Source organism: Eubalaena glacialis, chromosome 3 (genome assembly GCF_028564815.1).
Source record: "Eubalaena glacialis isolate mEubGla1 chromosome 3, mEubGla1.1.hap2.+ XY, whole genome shotgun sequence".
NCBI lineage: Eukaryota > Metazoa > Chordata > Mammalia > Artiodactyla > Balaenidae > Eubalaena > Eubalaena glacialis.
In genome coordinates this window covers 86,022,863-86,048,390 of record NC_083718.1, presented here as the reverse complement: position 1 = coordinate 86,048,390, position 25,528 = coordinate 86,022,863, and the positions used below count along the sequence as shown (strand labels likewise).

Sequence of the window (25,528 nt, the reverse complement as noted above, 5' to 3'; positions counted from 1 at the left end):
ACCCACCTCCCGAATGTATTGGTTGATTCTTCAGCATCTCACTACTCCACTGGGTTACATAAATGTCTATCAGTCTTTAGGGTGGACCTGAGCCAGAAACACTGTGCCTATTGGTTACGACCAAGCGCGCAGTTAACTCCGATAGGTCCAGGAAGGTGTTCGTCCCGGGGAAATGATTTTGAATCCCAATAGCCCCCCTCCTTTTCTTTGTGTGATTGGCGCGCTTTCCCTAGGCGATCGGACGGTTTTGAAGCCTGTCGGGTTTTTTTTTGTTTTTGTTTTGCCTGTTTTTAGTGTTAAAGGAAGGAAGAAAGCATCCTTCTTACGTGTGGAAGTTGCGAGACAGATAATTTAGCACACGGCACCCACCCGCTCTTGGCGGTTTTAAAGCACAGCTCCTGCTTTGCAGCCAAAGTGTACAGCAATGTGCACATCACATAAAAAGGACGCCTTCGTGGCACTGTCCTGCCGGAGATAGGCTTCTGGTGCAGAACCAGAGCAGGGATAAAGATGGTAGTTTAACTTCCAGCAGGAAGGACTGAACGATTTTGAAAGCAGTTGGGTGAGGTATAAGTTAGGCACCTTTAAATAAAACTACCCTGGTGGAATTGTTACTGAGGTAATTGTTGCTGTAATAAACACTAAGACCTTGGAGGGAAAACAGTGCTGGCCTAACGAAAATCAGACATCAACGCGCATAGAAATGGTACTGCAATGCCTCTCCTTTCTAAAATCCCTTTGGTTGGTTTCCATGGAAATCTGTAGTTTAAATGTGCTTTTAAAAGTCTGTCAATGTGGAATATCAAAGAGGTGTAAGAATGATTTTTAAAAATTTTGTCTTGAGAGTCTAGTTTTTCTTAGGTCTTGCTTAAATTCTGTCCTTTCCATTCCCTTATACCTTTCTCAGGATAAATACCCAAAGAAATTCCAGATGATTTGGGGAAGGAAGTGGGTGACTGAGTACAACCTCTCCCAGAGCTGAGTGTTTTATTTGCTATTTTTCCAGTTTCTCAAGTTAGAGACCTTAGGATTTCCTAACAGATTTCTAACCACTCCACATCACCCCTCCTCCCATACCGAGACACACAGCTCCTCAAATAGGCTTACATTTAAAATGTAAATATCTGGTATTTGGCATGTTAAGTACTTTAAAGGAAAACAAAATAGTGATTGTCTTTTCCTTGCCAAGTGTTTCCTTTGAATTCCCTGAAAAGGAAATTTTATGAAGATGAAAAAGCGGGAGAGGGAGAGCTTTTGGTATAAAATGACATGGCGGGGGGCAGGTATTTGGAGTTAGTTTAGTTTGTTTGTTTGTTTGTTTGAATACAGGCCAAAGGAAGCCAAGATGATATAAAATTGAACCAAAATGAACTGAGGAACAGTTCAAGGAAGAGTTTTAAAAACAAGAGAAGGAAAAAAGGGGTACAAAGAAACCTGGAAGCACATTTTAGTACCAGCTTAGGAAGAAGTCCTGTGTTCTGATCCCACTAGCCATTGCAGAGTCTGGAATTCTGGAATGGAATCTCAGAGAGAGTTCAGGGAGGGAGATTCAGATTTGGGAGTCATCCACATATAAGTGATAGTTGAGGGCATGAGAACAAAATAAGATGTCCACAGAGAATGTATATAAGAAGACTTATCAGGCAAAGGAGAGCAAAACATGGTTGAGGGGAAAGAGGAGAGAGAAGTTGTCTACCATAGTTGTCAAAGAAATTGAGGAGCAGGTAGAAAAGAAGGAGGTGAATTTGTGAAAAAAAATGTATGGAAGCCAAAGAATTTCAAGGGAGAGATGATTTTGGGGGTTAAATGGTAGGGCTTTTGTAACAGAACATAGTAGACAGAATGGGAGAGTGGGCTAGAAATAATGAATGTGAGGAAAGGCCATGAATTCATTTCACCACTGGATAGTAACTGCACAAAGTACACCATAGTAAGCATAGACAGGGATCCACGAAAGTGGGCCTTACCCCCCATACCCATTGTCCCCACCCTCATATCATCTCTTATCTCCATTACCTCAATACCCTGAAACTTTCTAGTCTTAATCAAGAAGCCAGGATAAATAAGATGCAGGGGAATAAAAATTCCCCACAGGGCTAGTACACAGAAAGAAATGTGCCCGGGAAGGGGCTGGATGAAGAAGAATACTACCAGGCTAGCAGACAGGTGTATGGAGCTAAATGAAGGATAAAAGAATGAAATACAGTCAGACATGGAAACAACCTAAATGTCCATTACTGATGAATGGATAAAGAAGATGTAGTGTGTATGTGTATGTATGTGTGTGTATATATATATACCATTAAAAAAAATGAAATAATGCCATTTGTAGCTACATGGCTGGACCTAGAGATTATCATACTAAGTGAAGTAAGTCATAAAGAAAAAGACAAATACCATTTGATATCACTTATATGTGGATGCTAAAATATGACACAAATGAACTTATCTATGACACAGAAACAAACTCACAGACATAGAGAACAGACTTGTGGTTGCCAAGGGGGAGGGATGGATTGGGAGTTTGGGACTAGCAGATGCAAACTATTATATATAGAATGAATACACAACAAGGTCCTATTGTATAGCACAGGGAACTATATTCAATGTCCTATAATAAACCATAATGGAAAAGAATATGAAAAAGAATATATATATAGGGACTTCCCTGGTGGCTCAGTGGTTAAGACACCACGCTCCCAATGCAGGGAGCCGGAGTTCGATGCCTGGTCAGGAAACTAGATCCCACAGGCATGCCGCAACTAAGAGTTTGCATGCCACAAATAAAGAGCCTGTGAGCCGCAACTAAGGAGCCTGCCTGCCACAACTAAGACCTGGCGCAACCAAATAAATAAATAAATAAAAGAATATATACATATATATATATAACTGAATCACTTTGCTGTACAGCAGAAACTAACACAACATTGTAAATCAACCACACTTTAATTTTTTTTAATTTCTTTAAATTAAAAAAAAAAAGAAATAGAGTCAGGAAAAAGGCCAAACTCGTGAAGTAAAACATGTTTTAAGCTGAAGTAATGAGGCAGGGTTTAAATGGTAGAATAAAGAGTGAGGTTAAGGATTCAGGAGCAAAGGATCAAGGAATGGAATGAATGAGAGGACGGTTCAGAACACTCCTTTAATGCACCAATAAGAAGCATGCATCAGGATATTATTAACTCAACATCTTTAATGTTCAAAAACTAAACTCATCTTCTGCTGCCGAATATCTTCTGTTGCCTCTCCAGATCCACTCTTCACCCTTCTCCACCCTGCTCTGCTACCCAAAACCCACATGAACTGCATCAAGTCCTATGACTTCCTGCATTTGGTCCATGGGGGAGGGGCACTGACAGGAAATCGGAAGTCTGCAGGAGACTGAGGTTGGAGTATTTTTTCCCCAACTGCCTCTGTGTCAGGTGGGTACAAGAGCACCAACTCCTTCTACTGAAAGCCACAGATCTGTTTGGGGCTATAGCCAACACTGTGATGCACCACCCAGATTTTCCTTCAGGAACGAGGACTTATTCCATAGTACTGGGAGTACTGCCGGAAGATGACCTTCAGCTGTCAGTACTTGTAGGGGTTGCCTCAGCTGAAGAAAGTTGCCTTGCCCAAGGTTATACCTCCTTCTGGGGGCATCCTACATCCAGTGAGTGATCAACACTGGGGTATAAAGGCCCAGCCAGCCCTTTTGCCCTGACTTAAACAAACTCAAGACTCATTCATCCCAGCTCTAGAGCACCCCCAGGGGTTGACTGAGGCCTTTGTTGGACTGCATTGCCATTCAGTTTCTCCCACAGCTTAATCCTGCTTCCTTCTCCTCCCTTCCGCAGGTATTGGTCCCAAGAGCATTCCCCAGTAAATATCCTGAATGCTATTTCCATCTCACAGTTGAGTTCCTAGGGAACCAAACATGTGACAGAGCCCCTCTCCACATAGCTACCCTCTGAGAAAGCCCAAACTGACCTATGGGAGAAACTACATGGAGAAGCCTCCAGCCTACATGAAGAGGTGAGAGGTACCCAGCCAGCCCTCAGTTTCTCCAGGTCCCACTGTTTCCAGCTCCAGCCACTGTCTGATTACAACCACATAAGAAATCCGGAGCCAGACCACCCAGCTGAACCCGTCCCCAATTCCTGTCCCACAAAAACCATGAGAGAGAATAAAATGATCATTAGAGGTTTAAAATGATCATTTAAACCTCTAAATTCGGAGTTGTTATACAGCAATAGTAACTTGAACAACCCCCTCGATCACATTTTTCTGATCAAGTCTCACTAGTGCCCTTTTGCTCTGTACTGGTGATAGTCATTCTACTCTTTTTAGTTTTGCTTATGCTGTTCCTCTACTTTAACCAAAATGATTTTTACCTCCTCTGAATCCTTAGGACTTATTAAACGTATTCAGTGTTTATCCTATGCTGCCTTGCAATGTCTCATATGTGTTATCTAATTCAAGTTTGCCCAACCAGATTGGAATTTCCTAGAGAAAAACCAAGTCAGTAACTTGGCTTCCTCTGGCATCACTCACAGGCCTTAGCACAGTGCTGAGCACACAGTGGGTACTCAAGACATATTCAGTAATTGATTATGTCTCAAATATCTCTGAGATGGTAGTTTAAATTCATACTTCCATAAGGAAATATAGAGTTTGGTTGATGCCTTCTTGAGGAATAAGTAATAGGAGTTAAGGATAACTGCAAACTTCTCCTCCTCTTAACTTTTTACCTTTCCCTTTTCCAAACTAGTTAATTTGTAGTCTCAAGACAAAACTAAGCTGGTGCAACTAATGCCAGTGCATTTTCTCCAGAGTTCAGACTGATTTAGAACCACGAGAAATTTTTCCTACCCATACTTCTGAGAAATCCCAGAAAACCATCAAACAGGGTCGCTACTGCCCCTCTTGGCACCAGGATAGATGATCAATACTCAAAGAATATGAACAATTCTACAGGCTCATCGTGCTAATATTCTGTGAAAAGCTTCCAGGTCAACACCCGCCAAGGCAAAGTAAGTTGTTATATTTGTATAGGATCTTAGAGTTAAGGGCTATATATCTCTATATCTATAACTATCTAAAATGAGCTACCTTTCCAAAGGAAAAAAACCTGAAGTTTATTACGGCTAAATGGTGGGGTAAATTGTCTCCAAAGATGGCCATGGACAATTTCTCCCACCCTGTGCATATATGGCACTCATCCCATCAAGAAGTGGAGTGTATTTCCCCTCCCGTTGAATCTGGGATAGCCTGTGATTTGCTTTCACCAATAGAATGTAGTGGAAATAACACTGCGCAAGTTCTGGGCCTAGCCCTTAAGAGGCCTGGTATTTTCTGTTTTTGCTCTCTTAGGGATCAGTTCTCAAATAAAGAAGTTCAACTAGGCTGCTGGAGAGAGAGGCCATATTTAGAGAGAGGCCCTAGAGGATGAGAGACTTTAAAGAGAGAGAGAGCCCAGACATCCCCCAAGCTGTCCCAGCCACCCCAGTGGAGGCCCCAGCCATGTGAGTGAAGCCATCTTGGATCGTCCAGCCCTTGTCAAGCTGTCCCAGCCAACATCATGTGGAGTAGAGATGAGCCATTCTACCATGCCCTGCCCAAATTTCAGAATCTTAAGTAAATAAAGCATGGTTTTGGTTTTGGTTTTTTCCGGCCATGCCGCACGGCTTGCAGGATCTTAGTTCCCCGACCAGGGACTGAACTTGGGCCTGGCAGTGAAAGCACCAAGTCCTAACCACTGGACCACCAGGGAGTTCCCAGAACTGTTGTTGTTGTGGGTTTTTTTTTGTTTTTTTGTCTTTTTTGGCTGTGTTGGGTCTTCGCTGCTGCGCGCGGGCTTTCTCCAGTTGCAGCGAGCAGGGGCTACTCTTCGTTGCAGTGCGCGGGCTTCTCATTGCGGTGGCTTCTCATTGCGGAGCACGGGCTCTAGGCGCGTGGGCTTCAGTAGTCACGGCATGCAGGCTCAGTAGTTGTGGCTTGCGGGCTCTAGAGCACAGGCTCAGTAGTTGTGGCGCACGGGCTTAGTTTCTCCACGGCATGTGGGATCTTCCTGGACCAGGGATCGAACCCGTGTCTGCTGCACTGGCAGGGGGATTCTCAACCACTGCACCACCACGGTTGTTGTTTTAAACTACTCAGTTTTGAGGTGATTTGTTAGCAATGGATAACTAAACAATAGCAAAACTAGGGATATACTCAAGGTCCTACGATTAGTGCTTTGTGAAGATGAATCTCAAACCCAGTTCCTCTGATCAAAGTTCACATCTTTTTCCGAAGGTGACCATTATAATCCTGTTTAATTCACATACACAAAACGTTCTGCTCCCTAAAATATTCTTACCCCTATTAATGCCCAAAATGCCACACATAGATATTCAATCTTATGACCCCTGTTGAGATGTAAGAACTCCACGATAATTAATAAGTAAACTTAATTATTCTATTAAAACTTAGTTGAAGATATTTATCAGATTTTTTTTGAGAAAAGGTTTTGATTGGCACCATGAATACTATAAAATGATTGAACTGCCACACAATTTCCAGGTTTTTTCCAATCCCATTCTTTCTTTAATTTGGGAACCTTTTCTCTGTAGGGATTTTCAGTGAGTGGCGAAGAGGGAAGCATACCATTACAATAAACTCTTGATTTTTGCTGTATGAATACCAAATTCTATGAAATATCTGCAAAAGGTTAAAATTCTAGGTTGATATTCCCCAGTTTGAGTCACCTCTTTATATGCTAAGGGAGTACAAACCAGTTTTAACATTAGTCAAAGTAAAACAAAATTGGGAGAGTAAGTCTCCTAGAAATAAATCTATATTGCAATATCAAATAGAAATGACTTAGAGATTTTGCACTCTAAGAATTATTGCATCATTGCATTTCTCCAGTAGCACAGATAATAGTTACCTTAAAAGAAATGTGTAACCTTGATAACAAGGTAACTTTCAAAAAATAACTTGAAACTTCTAGTTAAACATGGAGAATTTAATATAGTACATACTTACCTCCATTCCTTCCCAAACCTACTAAAATGACGTTGAAGGAATAAACCTAAACCCAAAAGGACAAAGAGACTGAACAAAGAGAAGACAGTTGATGAGAGAGCTCAACAGAATTATGGAATCTGTAAAGCTGATGAACCATGTAGTTCAGAAATGCTTTCTCCTCACTTCTGATGTTTTCCTTCTTGAAAAAAAGAGCTCAGTTAGTACAGCTGGGCCTCTCCCAGTCCTTTGTTCATCCACCCTAAGTGGAGTATTCCACTCCCCTCCATCCTCTGTGCTCCTGGGAGAGGGAGCCTGTTCATTAGAACACACATTCTGCTGTGCTCCTCCACACTGAGGTCTGCCCCAATCCAGGCTGCTTGATTCTGGGGTACGTTAGCTGGCCCACTGACTCTCAAACCAAGCTGCATCCTCCAATCTGGCCTCCAACAGTAATAAAGGAGATATGTTGACCTCCATATTTACTTTTTGCTTTATTTCTCAACTTGTTCAGGATGCTTGCACAAAGAAGGAATGCTATTATAGAGACCCCATCAGAGACCCCCTCAGAGACCCCATTAGACTAGAGGTAATTGTCTTAGCAGAGAGGAGAAAGTTGAAACCTTACTGCCTGCAGGAGATTGAGAGACAAACTGATTTACACTGTAGAACCCCACAAAGATTTTGAATTTGGAAACACTAAGAACCCTTGAAGATGAGGGTGAGCATAGGGCTAAAATAGAAGAAACAGGGCTTCCCTGGTGGCGCAGTGGTTAAGAATCCGCCTGCCAATGCAGGGAACACGGGATCGAGCCCTGGTCCGGGAAGGTCCCACATGCCGCGGAGCAACTAAGCCCATGCGCCACAACTACTGAACCTGTGCTCTAAAGCCCGCGAGCCACAACTACTGAAGCCCGCACGCCTAGAGCCCGTGCTCCATAGCAAGAGAAGCCACCGCAATGAGAGGCCCGCACACCGCAAAGAAGAGTAGCCCCCGCTCGCCGCAACTAGAGAAAGCCCACGCGCAGCAACGAAGACCCAACGCAGCCAAAAATAAATAAATAAATAAATAGTACACACCCCAAATTAAAACCAAAATGAAATATCACTACACACCTATTAGATTGGCTACTTTTTTTTCAACTGACTATCAAGTGCTGGAGCAACTGGAGCTCTCAAACACTGCTGGTGGGAATAAAAAATACTATGAAGAACAGTTTGGCAGTTTTCACAAAGTTAAACATACACTTACCGCAAGACCCAGCACTAGGTATTTAGTTAAGAACAACAAAAACATATGTACACTCAAAAACCTGTACTTGAATGTTTATAGTGGTTTTACTTGTGGTTGCTGAAAACTAAAAACAGCCCACATATTCTTCAACTAGTGAATGGATAAACCAACTGTGTACATCTGTATAACGGAAAAACTCAGCAGTAAAATGAAGCAAACTCCTGATACGCAACAACATGAATGAATGCTGAGTGAAAGAAACCTGACTCAAAAGGCTACATGCTGTATAATTTAATGCATAAGACATTCTGGAGAAGGCAAACTTATAGGGTCAGAAACAGATCAGGGATTATGTCCGGGACAGGGTGATGTCCTGATTATGACGGTGGTTACACGGCTTTATGCATTTGTCAAAACTCATAGAACTCTACACTAAAAAGGGTGAATTTTACTCCATGTAAATTATACCTCCAGAAACCTGACTTTAACAAAAGGAATGAGTTTGAAATTTTTCATAATAAAGAGTTCTTTTAAAAAGTATACACCCTCTTTCAATTCTACTTCTGGGAAAGAGTTGGACAAATGTGTAAATATATATGAACAAGAATATTCTGACTGAAGTATTGTTTGTCATAGGTAAAAATTTTTTTAAAAACAAAAAACAAAAAACACCTACCAGTCCAAAGGCAGAGGATTAGACACATTGGGTTTCTACTATACAATACTATGCAGTTTAAATTGCTGACAGGAATATATATTTATTGACACAGAAGAATGTTCACAAAATAGTATCAAGAAAAAAAGGTTATAGGCCCATTATGTATATAGCTTGGTCCTATTTTTGTAAAAAAAAATAATATTTATGCACACAAAATATATGCATTTAGATATAGCGTCATAGAAAAAAGATTGTAAGTTAGCAGAATGGTAACAGTGGTTATCTCTAATTGGGAGAATTTTGAGTGATGTTATTTTTCTTTTTTGCTTTTTGGAATCTTCTCTTTTCCTTAAAATAATCAGGTATTATTTGTATATTGTAAAATAATAATTAAGAGGAAAAGTGACAAGCCATTGCTAAGATCTGATATTCTCTACCATTCTGGAGCCAACTCTAACATTTCCTTTTTATTTTTTAAAAAAGGAACAAAAAGAAATTCTTGCCAATGTGCATGGATTTGTAACCAGCCAGTGATGGTGCTATTTAAATAAAATATATGTAGTACATGAAACAATAAGCATGTTTGATGGTAGAAAAATGGGGAGAATGCAGGATCTATGAGCTCATAAATAACTGCATTTCACTTTTGCAGGTATTGCCTTAGAAATGACTTGAACCTTTAAAAAAAATAAATAAATAAGGTTTGTTGGTTTTGTATTTGTATTTCCTCCTCAAAGCAATGACTCCCCACCAGCTACAGGGAATTAACTGAGGCAGAAGCAGCCAGAGTCAAAAATGTCTGTTTCCTTTAAAGGTTTTTGGTTTTGTTTTTAAAGTATCTTACATTTTGAGTGGTGGGTCTGTCAGAGCCTGCTGCTTTGTCCTAGTAATATTTCTACATGACCCCAGCCAAGTCACTTTACCCTTCAAGACTCATGCTCTTTTTTAAAAAAAGTATAGATATTTTGAAGCAAATAAAATGTCGATGAAAGCACAGCAAGCTCTTTTCCATTAAGGTTTCAATGAAAACCCAAATCATTTGTCACAATCTGATCTGAGAACAGACTTCTTATTTGGGGGATGATTAAACCAGTAATAAGCTACCATCGTCACAAGATTTTGCTATATTATCATCTGATTTCTATTCCTATAGCAATTCAGACATAACAATTCTTTAAAAAACAAAGAAAAAGATATCTTTAACTAGAATCTTCTCACTATTGAAAGGAAGTGGCATAAGTGTTACTGTCTTTTGCTTGGGTTGGAACACAACCTTCATTTGAGTTAGATGAATGGTAGAGAATAAAAAGAAAAGGGAGAAGTCAGGCAGAATGAGGAGGCCACCAGAGCAGATGGAAGAAATTATTATAATTCCAGGGCGCCATGATATCCTTCCTTGCAGAGGAAGCAGTTTATTAAATATATTAAGGAGAATCCTGCTTTGACATAACATATCCTTTGGTGTCAACTCAGAGACAGTGAAGCATGGGTCTGCCTGCTGTGGAGTGGCACTTTTTATGTTCTCATATATAACTATAGGCCCTGGTTATGCACCCATCCTGTGGAAAGATTGTTGACATCAGCTAAAGAAAATCTCACTGCTAATTGCCCACCCCCCTTGGTTCACATAACACTTCGTTCTACCACTATTTAGAACTTCTCACTGTTGTATTCTAGTAATTGGGTAAGGTATCTGCATCCCCTAAAGAGATTGTGAAGTTCTTGAGGGCTGGGATTATGTCATTAATTTTTTATTTCTAGGGCCTGCCATGTTGCCTAGCACCTAGAAGTACTCAATATATGTTTGTAAAGTAGTGAAAGTATTGTTGCTAACCTTTGCAAAAGGGACTGCAAAGAACAATTCCAGATGGCTGGAATCTCTACAAAGAATGGCAAACTCCTGGGAATTCCCTGGCAGTCCAGTGGTTAGGTCTTGGTGCTTTCACTGCCGTGGCCCAGGTTCAATCCCTGGCTGGGGAACTAAGATCAAGCCACGCGGTGCGGCAAAAAAAAAAAAAAAAAGGCAAACTCCTTACCACCTCTGCTCCTCCAATAGGTGTAGAGCACTGATTCTCAAGCGTGGGCCCTCAGACCAGTACCATCTAACAGGTCACCTGGGGACCTATTAGAAACGCAAATCTCTGGGCCGTTCTCACCTTCTGAGAAGGACCACATTCTGCCTATGGAATGTGTCTCTCTGCTTTCACTTTACTATGGCTCTCTCTTGAATTCTTTTCTGAGTGAAGCCAAGGACCCTCACTTGGCAGCCTGTCCCAGGAACTTGCCCAAGACCTGGGACATGACCATCCTCTTGTGCCCCATTTTTCTCCAACCTCTTTACAAAGCGTTATTAATAAATCTACTTTTTACCTATCAAAAAATGCAAATCTCTGGACATACCCCAAACCTACAGAATCAGAAACCTTGGGGCAGAGGCCCAGAAATCCGTATTTTAACAAGCTTTCCAGGTGATTCTGATGTACAATGACGTTTGAAAACCAAAAAGAGAAAGTTCAATGGCGCCTATGTCCTTTTTCTGGTTTAGCTTAGCAGCTCTATGACTAGCCATGGGAGAATCCATAAATCCCTCAAAACTCAGTCTTTATAGGGTATAACAAGGGAGTTGAAATGATGCCTGAGGACCCTCCTGGCCTAAAATTCTGGGAAAAGGCAGAAAGAAAGTAAATAAATATTCCAGTGACTAGACTCATTCATTCAATCAGCAAATATTTATGTACCAGGCAGTGTTCTGAGCATGGAATCAACGCATGACACAAAGTTACTCCTTTTTAATTAAAGTTGCAACATTTCAGACCACAAACTTTGACCTGTCTTCTGTCTACAAGATTCTCATACTGCATCTGTCATGCAACGTGAACTGGAAAACCGAGAAAATGATCCAGAGTTCTGACCAGACCCTCCCCCAAATTACTTTGACTTTAATTCTTGAAAGCTTTTGTGTTTGCTTAAGGGCCTTCAGTACCAGTGTGTTAGAAGACAAGCATGTGATAATAAATGTGATTATCAAAATAGACTATCTCTGGGTCTATGTTACTCACGGCACAAAGTTGCTTGCCCTTTTAGGAAACTGAATCCATCTAATTCTGTCTCCTCATCGATTCTCTCTTCTAGGCAATTAGTCACCACCTGTACTGTTTGAGCAAATTCCTGTGTTGACCATTCCTCTTTCCTTTTGATCTGCCTCCCTCCCTCACTGAACTCTCATATTCCCCACCACACAAACTCAGAGCACTTAGTGGGTTACTGTAAGGTGTTTTAGACTATTTACCATATTTAGTAAGTTTAAATATCCTTTTAAAAAAGGACCCTTTAAGGGACTTCCCTGGTGACGCAGTGGTTAAGAATCAGCCTGCCAATTCAAGGGACATGGGTTCGAGCCCTGGTCCGGGAAGATCCCACATGCCTCGGGGCAACTAAGCCTGTGCACCACAATTACTGAGCCTGCGCTCTAGAGCCCGTGAGCCACAACTACTGAAGCCCTCAAGACACAACAACTGAGCCTGCGTGCCACAACTACTGAAGCCCACGTGCCTAGAGCCCGTGCTCTGCAACAAGAGAAGCCACCGCAATGAGAAGCCCACGCACCGCAACGAAGAGTAGCCCACGCTAGCCGCAGCTAGAGGAAGACCCAACGCAGCCAAAAGTAAATAAATAAATAAATTTGTTAAAAAGAAAAAAAAGGACCTCTTAAGAAAAAACAAACCCTTGGGACTTCCCTGGTGGTCCAGTGCTTAAAACTCCACGCTCCCAATGCAGGGGGGCCGGGTTCAATCTCTGGTCAGGGAACTAGATCCCACATGCATTCCACAACAAAGATCCCACGTGCCGCGACTAAGACCCGGCACAGCCAAATAAATAAATAAATAAAACAAGGCAAGAAAAAACAAACCCAAAAGTCACCACACTTGGATACCTTTGACTCTCTGACTGGTTCACATTTCACTGCATTTGGAAGGACAGGAGATGGCAGCAGAATGCTTTGGTTTTAGTAGGGTTTTAGCCAACCCCAGAGTGAGCAAAGGGCTAGAGAGGGAGAAGTAGAAATTAAAACAAAGGCGTCAGAGTTTGAGTAGCAACTGGGGGGGGGGGGGGGGGCCTTTTTTTTTTTTTTTTTTTAACATGTAGGGATCCTCCTGACACTACTGCAAATCAGCCTGGTGACAACAGAAATATCCACAGTAAAGCCAAAGGTAAAAATAAAGGCAACTCCAATAAAAATTTTAAAAAATAAATAAATAAAGGCAAGTCCCTGGAGTTTGCCTCCCTTCCCCCTCTCCTAGATACCAGGGCCTTTGTCCCTTTGGGAAGCATGAGGGCCTGGAGGGGCTGCTCACTCAGAAGTGGGAAGGTGCTGATTTGGGGCTAAGACATCTTTGTGAAACATTATTCAGTTGTGTAGGCAAAATCCCAAAGCCCACCAGCAGTGAAACACTTCCCAGGAGGAATCACACGCAAAACATTTTGAACTGAAACTTTAAAAATTAAAAAATTCATAGACAACCAGGAGGTGGCGCCTGGTAAGACACATTACCTACCTTGGGAGGCTGCATCACAGCCCCAGACACTCCAGGGGAACTCTGTCCTGGCAGAGGTCATTCTGTACGGGACTCTTCTTTCCTACCTTGCAAAAGATGTCTCTGCTTTCTTTCTTTTTTCTGTTCCTCTGTGTTAACTGTCCTGATTCCCAGGAAGTCTAATTTACACTTTAAGCCTTTTCTTCTTCTTAGATGGGATGAGTGGGGCTTTGGAGGAACTTCAAAACATAAAACTTATCTGTAAGGGAAAAGTAATTCGGAGGGTGATGAAAGAATTAAAAAGGAAATGACATCTGCAAAATGGCTTTGCTTTGCAGATCAATCACAATGGACAGAAAAGCATGGTAGGCTCCTGCCTCTGCAGGGGCTGATGATCTAGCATATGCATTACTCTGTTCACTTGGCTTTTATCCTGCACCCTTATTTAGCTCCCGCTCCCTTTGTTTTGGCTATTTATTGCTACTTGGCAGAAGCAAGGAGGGCAGAGGGAGCTCAAACGGGTGCATCCTTCTGGCTGTGACTCCGGTGAAGGGTATGGAGGAAAAAGAGGTTTCAAAGTCTGGCCTGAAGTTATCTTTGGGTTTCACATTCTGTAATGAGGGATTTAGGATGTACATTCCAATCGGGATTTCCAGTCCCGTGGGGGAACAAGCACCAGCCCACATTCCTGAGACACGGCAGCCTCTATGCTCCACTTGCCCAGCTCTCTGGTGGCAGGTTTCACTCAGTCCCAAAAGTCCTGCCTCAGCCCTTTGTTGGGCAGGAGGGAAGACCCTGGGCCCCTCTTCCACTCCAGCGGGATCACATGGTCTCTCTCTGCTCCCTCCCCTCTCTTTCCCTGGAGTCCGCCTTTTTTCTGATGGTGGTAGTGATTGTTTCTAAGGTCACCCCGTCTCTCCTCCTGCCCTGGCCACCGTGCCAGGGGTCAGTGTCCTCTTTGGTGACAAAAGCCGCCCTAGATCTGGGCTCCCTGGGGAGGGAGATGGCTGGGCCTGACAGTTGGAGCCGCTGTCTCTCTATGGTGTTGCTGCAGCCCCTCCCCCCGCTGGGCACACAAATGGGCTTTATTCAGCAAACAAAACCACCCCCCCTCCCAGGCCACACAGGCACGTGGACCCAACCTCACCGTGGGAAGCGGGTGGCGACAGGCGCAGGAGAAAGAGATTGCTCCAAACAAATTCTCTTTGCCTCACTTCTCTTCCTTATTTTCCACAACCCAGGTTCTGGTCCTTGACTTCCTCCCCTCCACCCGCACCCTGAGTGTCCCAGCTCCTTCTGGTTTACCTCTCTCCTAACTCTGCACTCTTCCTATTCCAGGGCCGCTCACATTCTGCAGGGCATGGGGAACGGGTCCTCCCACCATCTGCCCTACACCATCCAGGGAGGTGCTCCTCAGAGGAGAAGCCAGATGGAGAAGAAGAAGCCCTGAGGGAGCTGGATGGGACCCCAAAGGATCGGACCCCCAAACCCTCCGTTCCTGCCCCCGCCCATTCCAGGGGACACCCTTCTCAACAGTGTCTGTGTGAATAGCAGAGGAAGGAAGAGCTCACCCCAGCTGGGCTCCTGAGCCAGGGCCAGGGCTCCTGTGAAACCCGCCACGCTTCGCTCTGAGCAAGGCCATCCTGCATGCTTAATCGGCTATTTAAGGAGCTGTTCGCCAGCAACCCAGACAGTCCCCACTCCCCACGTACACCCGTCCAGAGCCATCTTAAAAGCGGGAGGCAATTGTGAAGTAGCTGGCCAGCAAGTGGAGTGAAGACTGCAGAGGGAGATAAAAAAGAGAGAGGGCAGAAAGACAGGCAGAGAGAGATTTATCCTGGGGACTCAGAAACTCACGGTACCCCACTGAAAACCAAATCCCCTGGAAGCCCGCAGAGACACAAAGAAAGCAAGAGAAAAAGTTAAATACACGCAACTCCAGGAAACTTCTCTTCTCTCTCCCCGACCCCTCCGCCTCTCTCTCTCCCCTCCTCTCTTCCCCCCTCCCCCTGCCCTAGTCCTCTAGTTCCCAAACTCCCAGTACCTTGTGTTCCTTCCAGGGATACCATGTTGTTCTTCACCCTCCTGCTAGAGGTGATTTGGACCCTGGCTGCCAACGGGGGTAGGTACATCTGGATGTCTGTGTGTGTGTCTGTGTGTGCTGATGTACACATGTTGCCATGCATGCTTAATGGAGGAGGAGGAGTGTAAGAGGAAGCCTAGGGCTAGAATAATAGGCTCAGGGATGCAGGGAAAAAGACAGGACTGGGGAGGAGACCACTTTCCTTCTTTTCCCTTTGCCATTCCAGCCTTGCTGTTCGTGGGGATGCGGGCAAACTAGCCTGGGTCAGGATGTGCACACACACTGCGGGAGTCACTTTGCAGGCTACAAATTCTCTCCGGAGCTCTTTCCCCCACTGCCCTGGTCCCAGGCAACCCTCCTGGTCTTCTTTATTTACAAACTCATCCAATTAGGGAGCCAAAGAGGCCTGGAGTGCAAGGATAGAGGACTGATGGGGTGGGGGGAATACTCCTACGCCTCCTGCCAAACTCACACCCTGAACCCTGACTATGAACCTCATGGCCAAAGTCCCCTCTCGGTTCTATGGGGCGACTAATTTCCTGTTTTTTCCTGAAAGCTGTAGCAATAACAGTCAACACTGTTGGGCCCTTTACAATTTACACAGGGCTTTCAGGAACTCCCAGGAGAGGAGGAAGGACTCTTGGGGGGAACAGGCCGAGGTGCTCCAGGAATGTCCCCAGAACCCCTACCCCTCATTTTTGTGATCCCTGTGCCTAGCACATAGCAGGTGTGTAATTAAAATTTGTTGGAAGAACAGGATGAGGGGGGTATCTAGAGGGCGGAAGGGGAACACAAAGAAGATGATGGGGGGGCGGGGGTACCCAGCCGAGGAGAGTTGTAAATTGCACCTGAGGAGAAAGGGACAAATTGAGAAAGAGGAGGAAGAGATGTAAAACTACTGTGTTGAGGATTTGGTGGGAGGGGAAGGGCAAGGCTCTCAGCCTGCCCAGAACCAGGGAATTCAAGTTGTTGAAGTGTCCCACTGAGCTGGTGAGTGAGAGGCTGCCTCCAGCCCTCCCTTGCGCTGCTTTTCAGAATTGTCTGAACGAAGGGATGGGCCAGCAGAAGAGCCCAACGATGAGATCAAGGATATCTTAGAAGTCTGAGGGTTTATTTAAGGGAATAAGAGAGACAGGGAGGAAGTTAGAATTTTTCTCCAAAGTTTCTAGCAATTTGAATAATGCAGAGACAACCTGCAGGAAGGCCTCCCTTTCCCCTTGAAGCAGTTTGGCCCTGGGTGAGAGCTGGACCAGCAAACCCCCGACCTTTTAGCTGGAGACAGGACTGCACGAGAGCCTGGCATGTGACCCAGCTGGCAGTGCTCTTTTCCACTCACAATGCTTCACTTTCATCCTGTCCCTGCCAGCCTGGCAGCCTGTGCCCACCCACTACCCTCAACGTGGAGCGGACCCTGCCCGATTCCCACCTTCCCCAGCCATCTGGGGATCTAGGGAGCAGAGGTTCCTGGTGATGGGAAAAGTTTCCTTTAGAGTTCCTGGGACCAGAGGAGGAACTTAAATGTTAATTTACAGCTCAGTGCCTTCTTCCGTGCAATGCTTCCAAGCAAAGGAATAATCGCCCTCTTCCCTCAGCAGCACTGCCCGCCCACGCTGAACTTCTTGCCCCTCTCTTTGTTCCAGTCCCTTTCCTCCAAACCCTACACCGTCACCTCAGCCCCATCTTCTAAGGGTTAGATTGGTTTGGCAGAGGCTGTAGAAAAGTGAGGGTTGGGTATTTTGCACATTTGGATCCAGGTTAATTTTAGTCTCCTGGATTTATCTCTTTTCATTTCTCCTCCCCCTTTACTCAGCGAGCACAAGCACAGCCTGGCTGGTGATTTTAAATAGCCCCCCCCTCGACCTTTCCACCGAGGTGTCCAGTTTCAGGGCTTCCTTTGGGAAGTGCTAGTGCAGAGGGAGGAGAAAGGGGGGCGGTGTGGAGGAGGGCCCTGCCCCAGGCTGCGCTGGCTATAACTCAAATTACTCTGCCTTGCAGGTCAACACTGGACATATGACGGTGAGAGCAGAACCCAAGGCCTACCGACACCCCTTCCCCACTGGGACCTCTTCACCTGGCGGGAAGACTTAGCCACGTGGGTGGGGAGGTTTCCTCCAGCTTCTCACCCTAGCTCCTCCCTTCCCCGACTCCCCATGCCCCAGCTTTCACATATATGATTCCTAGACCCTGTTCTAACAATCAAATCCCACACACCCTGATTCAGCAGAAAAGCCAGTTATGTCCTCAGTCAATCTGTGTGGGAGTGAGGGAGCTGGAGTGGAAAGGGAACTGGGTGGGGAAAGGCGCCATAAGCTTAGCTGCCAATTCTCCTCCTGGCTCTCTCTCTATCCTGATGGATCCTACCCCCACCTGAATCTGGAATTGGGACAGAGCTTGAGGTCAGGGGTGAGGAAGAGGCCGGCAGGACAGTTTGTAACCCTGGCAGAAGTGGAACCCGATTCCTTTGCGTTTCTGATTAATAACTTAACCGAATTCCAGAGTCAATGCAAGGTCCAGTGCGAAAGCAAGAAGTGAATGATGGAAAGTCAGCAGATCTGAGTCTTAAGGCCACCTGATAGGGGGGTCCCAAGGAGACCCTACCTCTCTAGGATCATTTCATTTCCCCAGTTTTCCTGCTCCTACTCAAATCCCACCTTCCTGGGTATGCGGGCTTTCTATCCATCCCCTCTTCCTCTCATTTAGCTTTCTTGCCTTCCAACAAGAGGACAAGTAAGTAAAAGCAACTGCTCCCCGTTCATCAGGAGAGCTGGAGAATCATCACTGCCTCTGCATAGGTGAAGGGATTGCAGCAGCAAGTCCAGCAGGGACTCCTTGCTCACCCAGCCCCGCACAACTGGGAGCTTCATCTGGGGTGGAGAGAAGTGCATTTCTGCCCCCACACGGGTGTACAGCTTGGTGGAGCGTTGCTGAAGGGTGGTTAGGGGCTGGAGGACAGGACAGATGTCTGTGGTAACCCCCACCAGGTCCACATGGTCAAGACCACTGGCCAGTGTCTTACCCTGAGTGTGGAAGCAACGCCCAGTCCCCCATCAACATTCAGACAGACAGTGTGACTTTTGACCCTGAGTTGCTACCTCTGCAGCCCCATGGATATGAACAGCCTGGCACCGAGCCTTTGGACCTGCACAATAATGGCCACACAGGTAAAAAGACCAGGCCTCCAAGGAGATATAAGCTCCAGTTCCAATCTTAGGAGTCAGAGGTGAAGAAGCATTCTCCTAACTTCTAAGTTCTCAGAAGGTTTCATCTATAAATTTGGAGACATGAGAATGGGGATCAGGCTCCTGTAGCCAAAGGTGGGAACTGAATGTGTATGATCAAGCTCTATGGGTGGGTTAGCATCATAGCATTGACTTGATCTTTACTAGAAAAGCAGTGGCTAGGACTTCCAGCCAGTGGTCCAGTGGTTAAAACTCCGAGCTCCCACTGCAGGGGACACGGGTTTGATCCCTGGTCAGGGAACTAAGATCCCACATGCCGCACGCAGGGCGCGGCTAAAAAGAAAAAAGAAAAGCAGTGGCCTATGGGAAGAAGTGGGTGCTGTGCAGGGAGACAGAAAAGGCTGGCCAAATCTCCCAAAAGTGGTGGCAACCCAGGGGTGGGAACGTATCCACATTCGTCCACCAACCCTAACTCGCTCTCTTTCCCTCACAGTGCAACTCTCTCTGCCCCCTACCCTGTATCTGGAAGGACTTCCCCGAAAATACGTAGCTGCCCAGCTCCACCTGCACTGGGGTCAGAAAGGATCCCCGGGGGGGTCAGAGCACCAGATCAATGGCGAAGCCACAGCTGCAGAGGTACCAGGGAGCAAAGCCTGGATTAGGACACAGTGGTAGGCACTGTCGGTGCCGGGGGAAAGGAAGGATCTGGAAACTGGGAAAAGTCATACTTGGGGGGAAAGGGCAAGCTTTGTGGGACAGATTTAGGACATGCTAGAGGTGGTGGTGGTGGCTAGGATAAAAGCTTTTGGGAGGGGGTAGTGGAGAAACATTAAATGATTCAATTCCCTCTCCCCTCCCTCAGCTCCACATCGTACATTATGATTCTGATTCCTACGAAAGCTTAAGTGAGGCTGCTCAGAGGCCTCAGGGCCTGGCTGTCTTGGGCATCCTCATTGAGGTCAGTGGCCCGCAATACCTCCTTGGTCTCTCTCCACTTCCTCTGCATCCCTCAGTCCTATTTTGCCCATGTCTGTTGCTGGTCGCCCTCTCAAGACAAGTCAGCAACCCATTCTGACCATTTATCCTATACACAAATGTCTTACTCCAAACATGGACTCATCCCGAACTCTCTCGCCCTTTCCTCCCCATACAGGTGGGTGAGACTAAGAATCCAGCTTATGAACACATTCTGAGTCACTTGCATGAAATCAGGCATAAAGGTGAGCCCTAAAAATCTATCTTAAGACAAAGTAACATTAATTAGGCTTCAGGGAAATTTCTCACAAAGGCCTGAGAGGCCTGGCACGAGGCAGTGAGTTGGGGCCGGAGGTGGGCGGGGTGTTCGCTTCTAGGAGCCCTGTCTAGGTAAGCGAGGGCACAGTGAGAGGGAGATGAGTCCTAGTCTGTTCTTGCCCAGATCAGAAGACCTCAGTGCCTCCCTTCAACCTGAGAGAGTTGTTCCCCCCACTGCTGGCGCAGTTCTTCCGTTACAATGGCTCGCTCACCACACCGCCCTGCTACCAGAGTGTGCTCTGGACAGTCTTCAGTCGAAGGGCCCAGATTTCAATGGGACAGGTGAGTGGTGGAGAGGTGAGACAGCAAAGACATAGTTGTAACCTCAAACCCTTTCCCACTCCCGAGAGCGAGTGCCACTTGTCCCTTAATCCCACTCTTCTACTTCTCAGCTGGAAAAGCTTCAAGAGACACTGTTCTCCACGGAAGAGGAGCCCTCTAAGCTCCTGGTACAGAACTACCGAGCCCCCCAGTCTCTCAATCAGCGAACGGTCTTTGCTTCGTTCATCCAAGGTAACTGTACAGGGCTCGGAAAAGGAGACGGGAAACTGGGGGACTCAATGGCAGGAACTAGGGAACCCCTGGGAAGGAAAAGAAGGCTAACAGGGGAAGGGATTTCCAGGACTTGCTTGGACTGGGAACCACGCCCCAACCCCGAGTACTGGCACAGTGTGCTACTCCCAACTGGGGTGGGGATCTAGTCTCACTGACCCGAGTTTTCTTCCCTTACAGTGGGATCCTTGTACACCACAGGTAAGACAGGCCTACCCAGGTATCGAGGGGTGGAGTGCGGGGTAGGGTTCTCCTCAGTGAGTTAGGGAAAAGCTCAATATCTATGTGAGTCTTAGGCTGACACCTTCCATCTTTATCTCTCCCAGGTGAAATGCTGAGTCTGGGAGTGGGAATCCTGGTTGGCTGTCTCTGCCTTCTGCTGGCTGTTTATTTCATTGCTAGAAAGATTCGGTGAGGTCCTATTCTCCATTCCTCCAGTCCCTTCTTTGGCGTTGAAAAGCATTCGCCTACTCCACCTCTAACCCGTTTCGCCTAGGACATTAGTCATTTCCACTAACCATTCTCCCTCTTCCAGGAAGAAGAGACTAGGAAACCGGAAAAGTGTGGTCTTCACCTCAGCACGAGCCACCGAGGCATAGACTCCTTCCCGGTCACCACAGATGCCTTCCCCTCGCCTATCAGGGAGCTTCTAAAGTGGGGTGCAGGGACTGGCCAGAAAATACTGTAGGAGTAGGCTGACATCCCTCCTTCCTCCAGACAGCCCCTACACAGAGGTATGGACAGGCTCTCATTCAAGGAAGAACAACAGAACCTTCAGCCTCTCAATACATGTAGATCAGGACAGCCCTATGTTGACAATGCAGAGGGTAAACTGTGTTTAGTTGTAGGGGAAGCTGGGGATGTGCCCCAAAGTCCCCCACCCCCTCATCCTTATATCCCTGTCCCTAGATATAGTACAAGATCTCCCCTTAGGAAAAAGGGTTGCTGCTGTTATATTTTTTTCCCTCAATATATTAGGAAATTAAATTTGCCGACCCCGCCTCCGGCCTTACTTTGGGGGCTCTTGAGAACGGGAGAGTTCCTTAATGCCTCAGATGGCAGAGGTGGGCAAAGGGTAGGGAAAAGGAAGAATGGGTGAATAACTCCTTTTACCCCAATTCTGGAGAAGGGGAGATCCACTTCTGGAAAATGCTTAACCCAGAGCTTCTGACATGTTAGACCCCCAGCCCAGATTTCTGCCCTGTATCGAAGCTATGCTTGGAGGGAACCAGAGGTTGCCAGGTTAGGAGGGAGGTTGGAAAAGAGACATGAGAGGGCAGAAACCTCAATTAACATGTTATCCCCTCCTTTTAAAGCCAAGTTCCCCCACAATTATAAAGTCCTTTTTATTAGTCAAAATCACAATCACCTTGATTAAAAGGATGGGATACGCCATCCTCAGCAGAAAATGATACAGTTTATAGAAAACCTCCCCGCCCCCCCCACACCCCCCCAATTAAAAACTAGAAAAAAATCTGCCCTCCTTCCCTGCGATGTCATGGTAGGCTGACTCCCCCAGTGGCACTGCGGCTCTGGGGTGGGCCAGCTTCCCGCAGCACCCTCCAGTACACCTTGGGGAGAGGAGGGATGCTGGTGGTCAAGGAGGTTGAAACATTAGTTCCAGTAATACCAGTTCCCAAACATGCACTTCCTTCCTTTCCCCCAAAGCCTGGGACCAAGGGGAAAGCTGGATAGATATAAGCCCAGCCATAAGGAGCAATTTGAGGAGGGAAAACATAGTCCAAGGAGGTTAGGAGAAGAATTCCAACATACTTCCTCCCTCCTCCCGCTCAAAAAAAAAAAAGGCAATTTGGGGGTCTTTATCACACCAGAAATGGTTCCCCTCAGACCTGAGAAAAAGACTAAGATATCCAGTCTGGGGAGGGGGTACTGGGAAACTCAGAGCTCGTCTACCCTTGAACCTCCAATTGACTTCATCTCCACAGCAATGGCTAAACTAGGTCCCTTTTCTTGGCAACCTGCACTGTCCAGAACAGGAGATGGAGAAATACAGGGCGAGGAGATCAGGAGGGCACCCCAGGCCCAGGGGTCCCCCCCAAGGTTCCCTCAGTCCTCGGGTGGGATGCGCAGGGCAGAATACACCATCACCCGACTGTCCTCCTGCCGTCGGCCTGCAGAGGGGAATGGGGGTGAGTCTTGGGCAGGGTGAGAGCAGAGCACTGACACATGGGGAGTCCTGGACAACAAGGGGAGGGGGTCCCCAGATGGTGGGGATAAGTGCAGATTCAAACCCACCAGTCACTGACTGGCTGAACCCAGACTGCTCCTGGTAAAGCCTAGAGACTAAAGGTCATGAGTGGACAAAGCAAAACCCTGAAGGTGGTGGAATACACCGACAAGGAGACAGAGAATGGTGGGCAATGGACCCGGGCTAGGGCTGGGCTCAGTCATGGGCAGTGGGCAGGCAGGTGGGATCTGTCAGGCGATCAGTCCAGGTAGTCAGTCCTTACACGAGAGACTGCGCTGGATACTTCGGAAGGACCCTCCAGCTGTGATGAAGGCCCAGAGCCCCATGGAAACAGTGACTGCATAGATGGGCAGCAGGCTGGCCTCGTACCAGGGGTTCAGGAATGTCTGGGGATGGGGGGAAGAGTAGAAAAGAGGTTAGATTCTTTCTCTAATCCCCATATTCTCTTTGTGCCTTTGACCCAAATCTCCCCCAGATATCTCACTCAAATTTCCCAGTCCTTCAGAACACCGATATCTTGTGGTTAAGGGCATTTGTGATTTTTCAGCCCCCTCAGAAGTTTCTGCCACTCCTGCTCACCTCAGGCCATCTGCATTAGTTTGACTAATCCATTCAAACTCCTCCCTAGAGCATCCCCAGAGCAGGTTATACAATTGATGCTGAGGTGAGAGACGTCTAAAGACTCACCTTTCTGCCTCCTTCCAAGATAAGTTTTTAAATGTTAAGAAGTGAGAATATATTTCCCCTCCATCCCACTCACCATTAAGTTCTTTTCTCTCTAACTCAGGCCCCTGTCCCCAACTCACCAGTCCCGATGTCAGTAGGTGACTCCCAACCACCAGGCCCAAAGCCCAGTACCGTCTCCTCTCACAGGCATCAAAGAACACAACTCCCCAAAAGGTATGGAGCAGGATAATGGCTGCTGTCAGAAAGGCTGCAGGGAGGGAGATGGGGATGAGATACATCCCTCATCTTCTCCCAGCCTCCTGAGATGTTGAGCCAAAGAAGTCTCCCAGGGAAGGCCAATAAATCAGATCAGGGTCAGGGATGAATGGGGCATGAAGGCAAGAAAGAAAGTGGATCTTACCTGAAGTCAAGAAGTAATAGGGTGAGTCTCCATGGATCCCAACCACACCTGGACCAAGTGCATCAGCCAAAATATTGATAACAGAGAAGACACCACTGATGATACCGAAGGAAAGACCAGAAACTGGGGGGAGGGAGGGTTTCATCAATGTCAAAGATCACTATAGCCTTATTACCAGTGATCCCTCCCCATTCCCAGTCACAGTTCCCCCACACCTACTCTCCCTCCAGACCACCTCTCCTTGGAAGTCGGGTATGAAGAAAAACAAGAAGCCGCTTAGGACATGTGGATGTTTAGAGACTTCCCTGGGAGAGAGGAGTGTCCAACTCCCTCCTCCAGTCCCTCTCCCTTGGCTCACCATAGGCCATCTGGCGGATGGAGATGGGTGATCTTCCGTCCTCACTCAGCGATGCTAACCCCTCATCTGCCTTCCTGGGGTGGGGTGGGTGGGATAAGGGAAACATGAGGGAGGGCAGGAATCGCCTTCCCCTCTAATATCTGCCCTTAGTACCTCCTCGTCCAAACCACCACCCAGGGCTGCCCCACTTATAGTTCAGTCCTCTGCCCTTCTCCCCTCCAGACCACCCCATCTTCTTACTTAAGCAGCTTGTAGTAGGCAAAGCGGAACACCTCCTGTAGAAGGACAGAGACTGCAGCACCAAAAATCAGGAGGCCATACTGGAGTCGGGCATCTGACCGGTCGGTCACATGGACCAAGATGAACCAGACCACAGAGGCCAAGAGCAGGGAGACCAGCCAGAAAAATGCCCTGAGGAAAGACAAAGGCAATCAGACAAGCAAGGGTAGGGGGCATCCAGGGAAATCAAAGAGGGGAACCAACCAAGGCTGCAGCATAAAAAGTGGAAGTTAGACTTCCGGATTGTCCAGGGAGACAGGGAGGAGATAGGATAGGTGTCTCCACCAAGGGAGTTTGTAGGGATCCGAACGCAGGGAAAGGGTAAGAAATCTGATTAAAGAGTCTTCAGAGTGATGAGAGCCAGAGTGTAGGAGGACAGGAGGGCGAGGTATCCATTCCTGGATACTCCCTTAGGGCCGGCCGAGGTCAGCACAGCCCCCTTCCAAGTCTTCGCCTTGGGCCTCCTCGGACGTCGCGGGAGGAGTATAGGAGGAATCTGTGCGATCTCTGGAAGGCGGAAACCAACTGCGGGAAAGGGCAAATCACCCAGATCCCTGACTCGACCCTCTCCAATCTTCACCTCCGACTTGTCTCCCCCTCTCAGGCTTCCAGGCTCGCCCCAGTTCCTCCAGCCCCTTTCGGATCTCTCTCTTCGGCGTCCTCCCGCGTCTCCCCAACCCCTTAACTCACCCGGCGACCAAGATGATGACGCGAAGCGGGTCTCCTGCCACAGTGATCAAGAAAAGCGCAAAGGCCGGGCCGAAAGCGACGAAAGTGCATCCGAAAAACACTGCGGCCCCCATGGCTGGGCAGCTGGGGGCGACGTGGGGGCCCGGCCAAGAGAGGCGAAGGGATGAAGCACGCCAGCCAGGGAGTCCGCGTGGGGTGGCGACGCGACCCCGTGAGGGGCGCGGTGCAATGTCACCCCGGACCCCCGGGAAGGCGGGGACACCGAAACCCCAGATACAGGTCGGCGCGACTTCCCCTACGGAAGCCGAGGAGGAGACAAACCCCTGCCGCGGCCCCATGGCCACCTCCCATCTAATCCCCACCCCCTGGAGGCCAATGGAG

General features: G+C 47.0%; 2 protein-coding genes across 2 annotated transcripts; one reads left to right on the top strand and one right to left on the bottom strand.

The window, feature by feature from the left end:
• The first annotated feature begins 15,484 nt into the window (after positions 1-15,484).
• CA14 (carbonic anhydrase 14) lies at positions 15,485-21,123 on the top strand. The gene is made up of 11 exons (XM_061186064.1): positions 15,485-15,539; positions 17,496-17,516; positions 18,482-18,661; positions 19,173-19,315; positions 19,542-19,637; positions 19,833-19,899; positions 20,097-20,254; positions 20,365-20,485; positions 20,705-20,725; positions 20,851-20,935; positions 21,060-21,123. The coding sequence occupies exons 1-11, from the start codon at positions 15,485-15,487 to the stop codon at positions 21,121-21,123; spliced, it is 1,011 nt and encodes a 336-aa protein (XP_061042047.1).
• An 836-nt stretch (positions 21,124-21,959) lies between these two features.
• On the bottom strand, positions 21,960-25,485 carry APH1A (aph-1 homolog A, gamma-secretase subunit). Its single transcript, XM_061186063.1, has 7 exons — positions 25,148-25,485; positions 24,419-24,589; positions 24,179-24,252; positions 23,821-23,943; positions 23,540-23,667; positions 22,996-23,119; positions 21,960-22,656 (listed from the first exon to the last, which is right to left on the bottom strand). Exons 1-7 carry the CDS (start codon positions 25,483-25,485, stop codon positions 22,592-22,594), a joined length of 1,023 nt encoding a protein of 340 aa, XP_061042046.1. The 3' UTR covers positions 21,960-22,591.
• Positions 25,486-25,528: the final 43 nt, after the last annotated feature.

What these genes read in the sequence shown, in the direction of transcription:
- CA14 (XM_061186064.1), top strand. Translation starts at nt 15,485, where the DNA reads ATGTTGTTCTTCACCCTCCTGCTAGAGGTGATTTGGACCCTGGCTGCC. An exon ending in GCACAATAATGGCCACACAG is followed by an intron (nt 18,662 to 19,172) that starts GTAAAAAGACCA and finishes TTTCCCTCACAG; the next exon opens with TGCAACTCTCTCTGCCCCCT. An exon ending in TCTTGGGCATCCTCATTGAG is followed by an intron (nt 19,638 to 19,832) that starts GTCAGTGGCCCG and finishes CTCCCCATACAG; the next exon opens with GTGGGTGAGACTAAGAATCC.
- APH1A (XM_061186063.1), bottom strand. Translation starts at nt 25,485, where the DNA reads ATGGGGCCGCGGCAGGGGTTTGTCTCCTCCTCGGCTTCCGTAGGGGAA. An exon ending in CATCCGCCAGATGGCCTATG is followed by an intron (nt 23,944 to 24,178) that starts GTGAGCCAAGGG and finishes CCCTCCCCCCAG; the next exon opens with TTTCTGGTCTTTCCTTCGGT. An exon ending in ACCTACTGACATCGGGACTG is followed by an intron (nt 23,120 to 23,539) that starts GTGAGTTGGGGA and finishes CCCCATCCCCAG; the next exon opens with ACATTCCTGAACCCCTGGTA.